Consider the following 13,121-nt stretch of genomic DNA (forward strand, 5'->3'; position numbering starts at 1 on the left):
TTGTCTTGTCCTTGTAGTTTAATGACAATAAATAAATAAATCAAAATTATCTAGAAAGTTTAAATGTTCAATAGTGACATTGGAAATAGCCTCACAGTTGTACATAATAATTTAAATAAAAAAAATGTGGAATCATTTTCTTTATAGACTCTGTTTAAATCCAAAATTGAGGTATCTTGGAATAGACAAATAAAGATTGGAAGTCAGTAGTTTGAGTAACATATTTACTGTGAACAAGTCCAGTGTGACTTAAACATCGTGTGTCAAAATCGGGTCAGTGTTTCAATACATTCACGTAAACCAACTGAGCCTTTACAAATAACTGTATTGCTCATTTTACAAGTTTTGTGGTTATTTCTTGGTCCATTTGAGTCTAACTTTGCATATTTTCACGCTGCTGTTGTCCCACATATACAGAAGCTTTCTGTTGGGATAATATGACAGCATAGCCAAGATGCCATTGGCTGGCCTTAAATCAAAACTTGCATCCACAGGACTCTCTTTCTTTAAATCAAAGGCATATGTAACTTTTCTGTCTTTGTCATCTGTAAAATATAGCACCCCACCTACAATGAAAGCATTTCCTGCTTTAGTTGTAGGGTAGCGAGTGTTAATGACTGACTCCATAGAGAATCTATCAGTGTTAATCTTTGCAACCATCGTATCATCATCTGTATCTGATGCAAAAATGACCCACAGTCCATTTTCATCCAGAGAAAACTTGAAATACGTCTTTGAGTTGCAAAAAAGATAAGCCAGGTTGTGATATCTGCTGTTTGCCATGACCAGAGTGTTTGTTTCCCCGGTGTTCAGGTCAAATCTGTAAAATATTACACAAGTTTAAAAAAAGTCAGAATGAGTACGTTAATACGGCAGGGACAAAGTCTTATACAAGGTAATACAATCACTTACTTCATAAGTTTGTCTGTTCCTGCGTTGTGAAAGTAAAATGACCGCTTATAAACAACATGACCACAGCCCTGGAACCATGTCCCGACGTCTATGATTTTTTTGTTTGTATCATTAAATGTCAAAATGTTCCTGCGCTCCACCAAAACTCGACCTGGGAAATAAATGTTTCAGTGTTTACTGTAAATCCACAATAACTCACAAATCTCTTTGATGAATGACTTGTAGACTAAAGAAAATAAAAAATATACCTGAAAAATGATCGGCCAGCCAGTATGGACCTCCATCCTGCTGGGATGCATCGGACATCCAGGCTCCAAATGTGCTTTGCATTTTGGTGGCTTTCTCCGGACATTTAATATTTCTAATTCTGCACTCTAAATAAAAGAAGATAGGTACTTCAGTATTTTAATAATAACATTTTAAAGATGATTGATGGGCTTTGAGAGAAAAGAGAAATCTTATAAATTAAGATTATTGATTATTATTAAAACAAAACACAGGACACAAAACTATTTCTTTCTTACCCCTTTTCATGGGTGTTTTGATAATATTTCCACTGATGTTGAAGGCGTCTGTCTCCAGATCCTCAGAAAGTGAGGCTGAAACATGAAAGGAAACATAAATGCACATAGACAATAATGGTGAGATAGTGCAGCATCAAAATCATGCAAAAGTCATGACCAAATATTCTAAAGGCCATTGGTACATTTACATATCATTTGAAACAGAGCATTTCTTACCTGTGAATAATCTAATTGGTGCCTCTGTAGCATTGTTGAAAGCATCACTGTTTTTGTCCGCAGAAAGTGGAGCTATAGAATGAAAAATAACATTTATATATAATGTTTTATACATGGTTTAACTTTGCTCAATTCAAAACACAGTGTTTCCTACCTGTCAATAATGTTATTGGTGCCTCTGTAACATTTTCTCTCTCGGTATCGTTCAAGATGTCATGGTCGTCGTCTTGATGAAATGATACTGACTCTAGCAAAGAAAACAAAGGTATTGGGTTTAACTTTTTTCTCATGTAGTCAAAGTTTGTCTTTAAGTCTCCCTGCTGCTGAAACTGGTTGTTTACCAGCTTCCTTGTTTGTGTCTAGAAGTTTCTCAGAGTCAGTGACATCTCTGCTGCTGTCAGTTGGACGAGGAGTTGCTGGATCTGCAGAAAGAAAAATGAGATTTAACTAGAAGAGATGGTACAGATATTAAATGTACCTCTTTTGAGGGAAGATAAAGAACGCAAATACTAAAAGTGTGAATTGATCAACAGTGATCCCAATGGACAGTTTCTTACCACTTTTCATGGGTGCATCAATAATGGCTCCACTGTTATTGAAGGAATCACTGTTTTGGTCCACAGAGAGAGAAACTGTTGAAGGAAATGAAACATTAAATATAACGTTTTAATTAAAGTTATAGTCACGACTTTACTCATGATTTTTTTTAAGTGTTTCCGACCCGTTGATAATGTTATCGGTCTGTCGGTAACATTTTCTGTCTTGGTTTCGTTCAAGATGTCATGGATGTCGTCTTGATGAAATGATACTGAATCTAGAAAATAAAACAAAGTTTTTGATTTTACTTTTCTTCATATAAATAAAGTTTGTCTTTAAGTCACCCTTCTGCTGAAACTGGTTGTTTACCAGCTTCCTTGTTTGTATCTAGAAGTTTCTCAGAGTCAGTGACATCTCTGCTGCTGTCAGTTGGACGAGGAGTTGCTGGATCTGCAGAAAGAAAAATGAGATTCAACTAGAAGAGATGGTACAGATATTAAATGTACCTCTTTTGAGGGAAGATAAAGAACGCAAATACTAAAAGTGTGAATTGATCAACACTGATACCAAACAGTGATCCCAATGGACAGTTTCTTACCACTTTTCATGGGTGCATCAATAATGGCTCCACTGTTATTGAAGGAATCACTGTTTTGGTCCACAGAGAGAGAAACTGTTGAAGGAAATGAAACATTAAATATAACGTTTTAATTAAAGTTATTGTCACGACTTTACTCATGATTTTTTTTAAGTGTTTCCGACCCGTTGATAATGTTATCGGTCTGTCGGTAACATTTTCTGTCTTGGTTTCGTTCAAGATGTCATGGATGTCGTCTTGATGAAATGATACTGAATCTAGAAAATAAAACAAAGTTTTTGATTTTACTTTTCTTCATATAAATAAAGTTTGTTTTTAAGTCTCCCTTCTGCTGAAACTGGTTGTTTACCAGCTTCCATGTTTGTGTCTAGAAGTTTCTCAGAGTCAGTGACATCTCTGCTGCTGTCAGTTGGACGAGGAGTTGCTGAATCTGCAGAAAGAAAAATGAGATTCAACTAGAAGAGATGGTACAGATATTAAATATAATTAAAACAGCATATCACAAAAACATTAATTCATACAATGTATTGCTGTTTACTTCAGTCATTTGAAGCTTAAATTCACAGTTTACTCACTGGGTTTTGTCCATCCCTTTTCGCTAGTCAAATTTAGCTTGTTGTTGTTCTGGAGTGAAAATGAAGCGTCTAAAGAAATAATTATGAAAAAGAAAAAAATCACAATTTTAAGAGATATATTGTGAGTAGTCTTGAACTACTGTAAACGTTGGACTTTTATTCCGTTTACGTTCAACACTGATACCAAACATTGATACCAATAGACAGTTTCTTACCACTTGTCAAGGGTGCATCAATAATGGCTCCACTGTTATTGAAGGAATCGCTGTTTTGGTCCACAGAGAGAGGAACTGTTGAATGAAATGAAACATATATATATATTGTTTTTAAAGTTATGGTCACTTTCTTTACTCATAATTCAAAACAAAGTGTTTCCTACCTGTTAATAATTGTATTGGTCCGTCTGTAACATTCCCAGTGATATTCACGGCGTCATGGCTGTAGTCTTTATGAAATGATACTGACTCTGGAAAATAAAAGGTATTGATTTTCATCATCACGGTCACAGCGAGCACTTTCCTGCAGATACTTGATTCTTTAAGCACATTTTTGTAAATAAATACAAACAATACAAAAAGATCAGTAAAGAGGTCTGTCAAGGAAATCTTCCAGCAACGGTTGCATACCAGATTCCTTATCTGTCTCTTGCAGATTCTCAGAGTCAGTAACGTTAAAAACATCTGGGGCTTCACGAGTTGGATGTGGTGTTGGTAACACTGTGGAGATTAAATAAGATGAGTACAGTATGAAGTTAGGATCAGATCTGCGTGTCCAAACATATGAACAATGAGTTTCAGTATCTCCTACCTGCTAATAAGTTAACTGATGCCTCTGTAACATTCTCTGTACTGGTTCCAATCCACATGTCCCGTCTGTGGTCTGGACGAGGTGATACTAACTCTGTGGTAAATGAAACAGAATTTGGATTACCATACATTTTTACACAAGGTTATGTTATTAAATACAGTGGAATAAGTTCAAATCTGTCAATAAGATCTTCCTGAAACTCAAAATGGTTGTCAACTAGAGTTTATATTTGTGCCTTGACTGAACTAAACATATGTGCATTGCTCAATAATACTGATGCCAAAAACAGTTCAGAAATAGGTCAGTTTCTTTACCACTTTTCATTGGTGTATCCTCAATGTTTCCGCTGCCATTGAAGGTGGTACTGTTTTTGTCTGGAGTAAGTGGGGCTAAAATGTGGTAAAATGAATCAGTTAACATGGAAATTGCTACCAGAAATGATCAACACTGTCTTTACAAGCTGGTAGCGTTATCTGAGATTCTTTACAAACTGTGGATCTCTGTGAATGGGCCTACTTTATGTACACTAGTATGGTTTTATTCACAAAGTGATTCTTGGGTCAAATTCTTACTTACTTATTTTCTCTTTTAATTTGAATTATGGAAATTACAATCTCACTTCGAAGGACCTTTTGTGTTTTGTTATTCCTAAAGTCAGAACTGAATTGGGAAAGAAAGCTTTAGATTTTCTGCACCAAGTCCAAGATGTCTGTGTGCAAATGTGTGATCTGATCATATTTATTGTTACTCAAATCTATGTGCTTTTTTGTTAATTGTTGAAACTGTGTGGCTGCCATTCGTGGCCTGGTCTCCTTGCAAAATAAATGGTTGATTGTTAAATAAAGGCTAAATAAATAATAATAATATAATAATAATAATATTGATAAAATTATGTAATGTTTACAAACTTAAAAAGTTGTCCTATCGCGGTTGCTCACCAGAGTCCGTACTTGTGTCTAGAGTTGTTTTAGAGGCGGTAACATTCAAAACATCTCTGCTCTCATTTACTGGATGTGGTGATTCTGTGGCAATAAAGACATCATACATTATTATTATTATTACTAAGTCACAAACAGCCGATAATCTAAATCATTAACTCATATAATTGTTGTACACTAAATGTAAATTCTGAATCCCTTCCTACCATTCTTGTTAATTGTTGAGTTGCGGTTTTCTTCATCGGTCACAGAAGGAGATGAATCTAAATATGTAGAGTAAGAGAAGAAATGGAGGTTAACTTCATTCACTGACACATTTCCCCTCTTGTAGACATGAAAAGCCTCCATGGAGCATGTCTGTGATCAGCAGCCATAGCTACCTTTTTACTGGGGCAGTTACTCTGCTATTGAGAAACAACATTTGGTGCATATTTCATAGACTGATTTCAGTATTTTAGACTCAATATATTTAAATTCAGACGTTGGAGAATACAATTTACAGACAATATAATTGGTCAGTTAACTTAAAGGAGAAATGAGCAGGATTTAGTGGCATCTAGCGGCGAGGTTGCAGATTCCTTTACTCACCCCTTCCTTTTCACAAGCGTGTCGAAGAACTAGAGCAACATGGCGGACTCTGTGAAGAGGACCCGCTCTCTCTATGTAAATATGAAGGCTCATAAGGTAACACAAACACAACGATTCTTAGTTTCAGGTGATTACACACTGATGAAAACATAGTTATATTCCATATATGCCCATAAATCCCCCTAAATCCTGCACGCTGGTCCTTTAAAAAATAAAGGTGCGTGGTCACAATGTTTGTCTAGAGGAGGGTGACCTTTAATCTATTATCTCTACAATCCCCACCCCCAATGATTCTGTTCTTCTCACCCATCAACATGTTGTTTTGACAGCTGTGTTCTCCGATGGTCTTGTTTCTCACTTCATTAGAATACCAAGCAGGACATGGTGGACCAGGTGGGCCTGCTGGACCCGTTGGACCAGGAGGACCTTTAAATATTAAAATGCAGTGGCTGTATATCAGACATGTACAAATAGCCTAATAAACAATACTGCTGATCAACAACAGGCACTTTTGAAATAACCTTTAAAGGGAAACTTTGAATCAAAACATTTATTTCCAATTTGAAGTTGGAGAAAAATATAATCATTAAATTAAGATTTTATCAAAAACAAGTTCATTTTGTTTATTACATCCCACAACAGGATAAAGTGTTGAACAAACATGGTGGCCATCTAGCTGCTCTTGAAACCTCACCAGAAGTAGAGCTGAACATCAAGCCTCTAGTTCACTCCCAAAATAACATAAAAATAGGTTGATTTTTCAGATGTAATCTGGAATGTGACTGACTTCCTGTCTGTTAATCACGTTATTCACATCAGGTTCGAATATGTCGTCATCGCTCACCCTCAATGAGAATCTCATTGTAGGTCTCTCCTTTCGGTCGGGAAGTTCCAGGGTCTCCTTTAGGTCCTGGTTCTCCAGGGCGTCCTAGTCATTGACAGGTATTTAGTTTAAACCAATGAGTTGAAAATGGAAATTAAAAACAGGATGATCATGTGTTAATTGTAGGACTGAGAACATGTACATATATTTTAAACATTAAGTCTCAAAGTGCTAAATACAACCGAGCCGACCTGAAACCAGTATAATTCAGGTTTAATCAGTCCAGTAAACGCTTTCAACTGAATCAATCTCCCATGCTTTGCTAACGTGGCAGCGATAGAAAAGCGAGTGGGATTGTCATGTTATGCAACGATGGCTGAACAACGGAAGACTGTTTGAATCCTGTGACTGACTTTCTGAGTTTGTCTGTTGTGGTGCAGATCTAACGAGGGGGGTTAGTCTATTTTGACACAACAGATCTCTCACCTCTTTTTCCTCGTCTCCCCTCCGGCCCGGGCGCACCCTGAGGTCCCGATGAACCAGCTCTACCAGGCAAACCTAACAGGAACAAGGAGTGTTGCTGCAGTAACAACTTCAGCTTATACAAATAACTGATGAAGTTAATTAAAGTGTTTATTTTTACCTGGTGGTCCAGCTGGGCCTGGGGGGGGGGGGGGGATAAATAAGAATTTTATACAAACCAAAAAGAGTAGAAGCAGCAACAATGTAAACTACAGCACTGGAATGTACAATATTTGAGAAGTGCACCTGTGAAACAAAGTCCTCTGGAGCTATTACACAGATCCACGAAGGCTTTGACCTGAAATAAAGAAAACAGACGTTGAAGTCAGTGTTGATTGTTACAACATCTGAAAGCTAAAAATTGTGAATATTGCAAACTGTTTACTTCTGTGAAACACATGAAAAGAGAAATTCTCATTATATTATTACAAGACAAAAGAGAGCAGCGATTAACATCTCCTTGCTTTCATCTTTAATAGAAACATTTCCTCTCTTCTCCCTTTTTGGGACAAGAAGTATGTCCGTGAAATGCAAAGAATCCAAGAGTCTGTTGCAGTGATTTGTTTTTCCACTGAGTGTTTCCAGGATAAATTGTGTAGAGCAGTGGAGTGTGTCTGCTCCTCCCTCAACAGTTCTCACATCTGATGGGAACTGGCATTTCTCCAGAGCGTGCTACTGTATGTTTTGACAGCACATTACTCACATTACGCACGTATTTAACCAACATAAAGGCCAGTTTTATTATTGGCATGATCGATTAATAATCACCAATAATAGTTAAGGATACATCAAGCATTGCTTTCTTTTTTAAATTATTCTATCTTTTATTTTCTGGATTAATTGATAAGTCGTTTATGAAATGTCAGAAAATAGTGGAAAAACACTCAATTCAAGTTCCCAGAGCACAAAATGATTAATCGATTATTAACTATTATTGTGTCAACAATCAATTAATCGTAAAGAGAACAGGTGTCTTACAGGAACCATGGAGTATGTCATCAGCATCATCATATCCTTCTCGTCCTTGCTTTGTGTTGGTTCTCCCTCCTGGTTTCTTCTGCTGCGCTGGAGCTTCTTTAGCTCTCCAGCCTCTGCAGGGTCTGTGGGCCGGAGGACTCCTGCCTGCAGCCTGCAGCTCTGTGACAGCACCTGCACCTGGGCGTCCAACCTCACCAGCTCCTCCGTCAGCTCTTTCTGTCGTACCAGCAGGAACACTAAACCTCCTGAGCTCAGGAGCAGCAACGCACACATCCCCACCAGCAGCACTTTGCACGGCAGAAACGCTCCAATCATCTCCTTCATATTTGTGCCGTGCTCGTTCTTCCTCCACTGCAGAGTAATCTGAGCTCTGAAATTCACAAGCACATACAGCACATATCTGACCACTTGCCAACAGATGAGACGTCAGAGGGAAACTACGCTCGAGCTGTTGGAGAGAAATAAACATGTCGAGTTTCGTCTGTAACATTGGAGAACAACATGACGCATTGCGCAACAACAAGCATCTGGGAAACAGTAGATATCTGTAGGCCTACTTGATTTAGAAGCAGCTAATGGACATATTTCCAGAATGACACGCCTTCGTGCTTCTCATCATTCTGATGCTCTTCCTCTCAATATTGCCACCGGTCCGTCCTACACAAAATGACATGGAAGTGGAATAAATAAGTTGTGAACAAGTGGAGCATTCTTTGGATTTACAAAAGAGCTTTCAGAGCGCTTTCAATAAAAGACTGAGCGTGTGTGCGCGTGTGTGTGTGTGTGTACCGAAATCTCCTTTTAATAAATGGAATTTTGTGTTTTTCAGTTATTGCATAATGCATTTACAAAGATAGTATAGTATCTTTTTTCTCCACTTGTGTCGGTGGAGAAGTAACAGTAAAGTTTCTCCATTTCCAAAAAGTTCTTATTATCCAGTTTAGTCTCTACTACAATCAGGAGAGCAGGTTTTTCAGCCAACTTTGGAGAAAAGCCCCAATCCAAACCCCTAAATCTGAGGCCAACATCATTATCAACAGAATACCAGCTATTCAGGTACTAAGCTTGAAGGACAGCTCGTCAGAAGCACCCAAACTCTGCATGAACCACTGTTTCCCCTTTTTGATTTTGCATCCATTCTCATATTTAAAGTAGTGGAGCACTGACACCAGTTCATGACATTTATAAGACTTTAAATTCTTAAATAATAAAGATGACATTTTCTCTTTCTGGTGTTTCCTATTCTGAACTGCTGAGTAAATCCCTACTCCCTTTTACAAGGGTCAGCCTGACCCAGCTAATTAATTTCTTGTTGAAAAGCCTCCTCAAGGGGATGACAGTGGGGTTTCTTTCTTTTAAACAAAGCTAAATGTGAAGTAAATCCATCAAAAAAAAAGTGCTGCAGAGTAAAAGGGATGAAAGACCTGCAGGTTTTGCATTCTTTTTGAGCGTTAGACGTGCACCGTTATCTGGCCTGTTCACTGTGCATCTAATGGTACTTGTAACCCCTTTACTGGTGTTTCTAAGCAACCGGTAAAATGAGGGCTTAACCGAGGATTTAGAAACACTTGAATGACTGTGATTTATTTGGTAGGAGCATGTTGATCATCCTTACAACCAGTGGAGGAAGAACGGCATCACTTTAAACTGCACTGTAACTCGTCAGCGGTCGAAAAGAACAAGAGAAGTAAGTAATATTCTTTGATAATTTGTTAATGAACAATTAAAAAAAAGGCAAAAAGATACTGTTAAGGATAAAAGATGAAATCTGAGCAAATGTTAACCCAATTTTTACTCAATTTAAAAATGGAATTATGTGGATTTTGTTCCTGTATTGAGAGACTGTGTTAGCTCCTGTAGTACACTAAAGTGAAACACAAATTTTAAGTAGTGAAATTCAGTTGAAACTAACTCTGTCATGTTTCTATTTGGATGAGTTCTGTCAGGAATATTTGCAACACAATGTACCTGATATCTCAAGAGAAGACCCTAATATTATGAGAATGATAAACCTGTAATACCATTAAAAGAAATGAGGGAATAATCTGTCACCCACACATATTGACATATTGAGCAGCTGTCTGAGTAACAAATAGTTCATCCTAAAGCTTTGTGTGGGTGTGTTTTGGTTTTAATGTGTTCCATGGCTGTGTTATACACAAGGACAAGAGAATTACAAGGGATGTCCACGGATGAGCTTGTTTTGTCTGCTGGTTATTAGAGGAGAAGCTTTATGAGCACGGGACAGACAGAGGACACAGTAAGCATGCTCATGTGTGTGTTTAGATGGGGATGCAGCCGCCGGAGACACTCACCGTTGGCAGCGAGGTGGTCGACACAATGTCTGAAGTCACCACTGTTCTGCTTCTGCTGCTGCTACTGCTGCTGTTCACGGCCTGGAGTCAAATAAAACGGTCACATATACCCGGTAAGAGACTTCAGCGTCTGTTCTTGTACAAAAGTTGCACAGATTTATCGACATGTTCAAGGGACTGCAGGTGTGAGCGAAAAGTAGATGTTTCTGCATCACGTTATTGATAATGAAAACAGTAACTGATTTCCATACAGGAAGACCTCTGTTTTCACTTGGACATTAGCAGCCTGGGGACTATTATGTCTTCAGTCAACACCTGTTTCTTTCTGTCAGGTCCGTCCTTCTTGGCAGGACTCGGTCCTATCCTCTCCTACGGCAGATTCATCTGGACGGGGATAGGAACAGCGAGCAACTATTACAACAACAAATATGGCAGCATTGTCCGGGTCTGGATTAACGGCGAGGAGACCCTCATTCTGAGCAGGCAAGTCTTTTGAGATAAAAAAAAACAACTTCTATCTTATCCCATGAATCTGTAGTGAGTCAAAGCCTGGCTACTCTTCCAGATCTTCAGCAGTGTATCATGTCCTGAGGAGCGCCCACTACACAGCCAGATTCGGGAGCAAAAAAGGGCTGGAGTGTATTGGGATGGAAGGGAGGGGTATCATTTTCAACAGCGATGTTCTGCTCTGGAGAAAAGTGAGGACATATTTCTCTAAAGGTGAGCAATAACCTTACACAAGAGAGTATGTAGTCAGAGTACTGTGGTGCCATATTTTACCACTCTCCTTCTCTCTCTTTTCCAACTCCTGCAAAATTGAAGTCTTGCAATAACTGAAACACTGCTTTCTTGTATTTGAACTACTGTATTGTCTCATGGTTGTTTTACAGCTCTGACAGGCCCAGGCCTCCAGCGTACGGTGAGAATCTGTGTGAGCTCCACAGCCAAACATCTGGACCACTTGCAGAAGATGACCGACCCCTCCAGACACGTGGACGCTCTCAATCTGCTAAGAGTCGTAGTGGTGGACATCTCCAACAGGCTTTTCCTGAGGGTGCCGCTCAACGGTCAGCTGCATTGTCACTGTCTGCACATTCTACACTCAAACTGCCTATTTTCTGCCAGCAAATAATATTTCAAATTCTTGCACTGAAGCTCCTGATTCCTGTTTTTTGTTGTTGCTCTTCATAACTCAGAGAAGGACTTGCTGATGAAAATCCACAGCTACTTTGAGACCTGGCAAACAGTTCTTATAAAGCCTGATATATTCTTCAAGATTGGATGGCTGTACAACAAGCACAAGAGAGCAGCGTAAGATCCTCACGCTTCACAGCAACTCAACAGATTTCTTCAACTTGATTTCTTCAACCTAATCTATGTGTTGCCTTTTGTGTCAACAGCCAAGAGCTGCAGGACGTGATGGAGAGCCTTCTTGAAATGAAAAGAAAGATTATAAATGAGTCTGAGAAGCTGGATGATGATCTTGATTTTGCAACAGAGCTCATCTTTGCTCAGGTTTGTCCCTTTTGATAAATCTATACCGCCTGCGTCACAGAGGTACTGTACTGATCATGTCATGTGTTTGCCGCGTACCTTTACTTTCTTTTGAGCAGAATGTCGGAGAGCTTTCAGCAGATAACGTCAGGCAGTGCGTGCTGGAGATGGTGATTGCAGCACCTGACACACTCTCCATCAGCCTCTTCTTCATGCTGATGCTGCTGAAACAAAACCCAGACGTAGAGCTGAGGATAGTGGAGGAGATGAACGCTGTCTTGAGTGAGAGCATTTGTGCTGTATTATTCTCTGTTACACTCTGACAGCTAAAAAAAAAACTATTCCGTCAATGCTGTGTTTTCATTTCCAGGTGAAAAAGGTGAAAACATTGATTATCAAAGCTTAAAAGTGTTGGAGAATTTCATCAACGAGTCTTTGCGATTTCATCCGGTGGTTGATTTCACAATGCGAAAAGCTCTGGAGGATGACAACATCGAAGGCACTAAAATCCCAAAAGGAACCAACATCATTCTCAACATTGGTCTTATGCATAAGACCGAATTCTTCCCAAACCCAAAAGTGTTCAACCTGATGAACTTTGACAAAACAGTAAGTCTGGTGAATGTTGTGCAACATCATGTGGCTTTAAGGACAACAACAGCTCAGTTTCTACCTCCTCTGGTTGGCAGGTGCCCAGTCGTTTCTTCCAGCCATTCGGATGCGGGCCTCGTTCCTGCGTGGGCAAACACATAGCCATGGTGATGATGAAGGTCATCCTGGTCACTCTGTTGTCTCGTTACACCGTGTGTCCTCGCCGTGGCTGCACCCTCAGCAGCATCCGGCAGACCAACAACCTGTCACAGCAGCCTGTGGAGGACGAGCACAGCCTGGCCATGCGCTTCATCCCTCGAACCACATCAACTCAACACAGTCAGCACTGAGACACGTGCAGGGGTCACATTTTGGTGGAAACTACTTGGTAGTGCATATTGTGAAGTATGTAACCGATACAAAAATATTCCCTTGATTGTACAAATGTGCAAAAACCCACAAACGTTGGTACTTTGGGTTTTCATAGTTCAATATAGAGTGCTGCAGGAATGAGTCCTAAAAGCAGGACATGGTTCCCTCGTCTCAAAGTCAATGGTTTTTCTCAGTAACTCCCTCTCTCTTGGATTTTTAAAGTTTTTACGTGTATTAAAAAAAGTTTAAGTGAGACCATAAAACATCACTTTGTAGCCTAACATTAGCATTTTACTTCTGCTGATTGCATTAATGCTTCAAAAAAAAAATA

The 13,121-nt window shown here is 39.1% G+C and overlaps 1 protein-coding gene and 1 pseudogene across 1 annotated transcript; one reads left to right on the top strand and one right to left on the bottom strand.

Annotated features, from left to right (window-relative positions):
* Window positions 1-207: 207 nt before the first annotated feature.
* On the bottom strand, window positions 208-12,724 carry LOC142947571 (uncharacterized). The gene is made up of 32 exons (XM_076089240.1): window positions 12,501-12,724; window positions 11,927-12,051; window positions 10,649-10,717; window positions 10,334-10,414; window positions 8,576-8,675; window positions 8,019-8,388; window positions 7,287-7,338; window positions 7,162-7,179; window positions 7,005-7,076; window positions 6,540-6,623; window positions 6,002-6,121; window positions 5,314-5,370; window positions 5,108-5,191; window positions 4,484-4,558; window positions 4,170-4,262; window positions 3,989-4,078; window positions 3,742-3,828; window positions 3,578-3,652; window positions 3,363-3,431; window positions 3,137-3,217; window positions 2,952-3,044; window positions 2,788-2,862; window positions 2,559-2,639; window positions 2,374-2,466; window positions 2,210-2,284; window positions 1,994-2,074; window positions 1,807-1,899; window positions 1,653-1,724; window positions 1,437-1,511; window positions 1,161-1,286; window positions 913-1,063; window positions 208-820 (listed from the first exon to the last, which is right to left on the bottom strand). The coding sequence occupies exons 6-32, from the start codon at window positions 8,340-8,342 to the stop codon at window positions 352-354; spliced, it is 2,865 nt and encodes a 954-aa protein (XP_075945355.1). The 5' UTR covers window positions 8,343-8,388; window positions 8,576-8,675; window positions 10,334-10,414; window positions 10,649-10,717; window positions 11,927-12,051; window positions 12,501-12,724; the 3' UTR covers window positions 208-351.
* On the top strand, window positions 10,305-12,768 carry LOC142947576 (aromatase-like; annotated as a pseudogene).
* Window positions 12,769-13,121: the final 353 nt, after the last annotated feature.

This window comes from Anarhichas minor, unplaced genomic scaffold (assembly GCF_050575085.1).
Source record: "Anarhichas minor isolate MPS153535 unplaced genomic scaffold, ASM5057508v1 ptg000011l, whole genome shotgun sequence".
Lineage (NCBI taxonomy): Eukaryota > Metazoa > Chordata > Actinopteri > Perciformes > Anarhichadidae > Anarhichas > Anarhichas minor.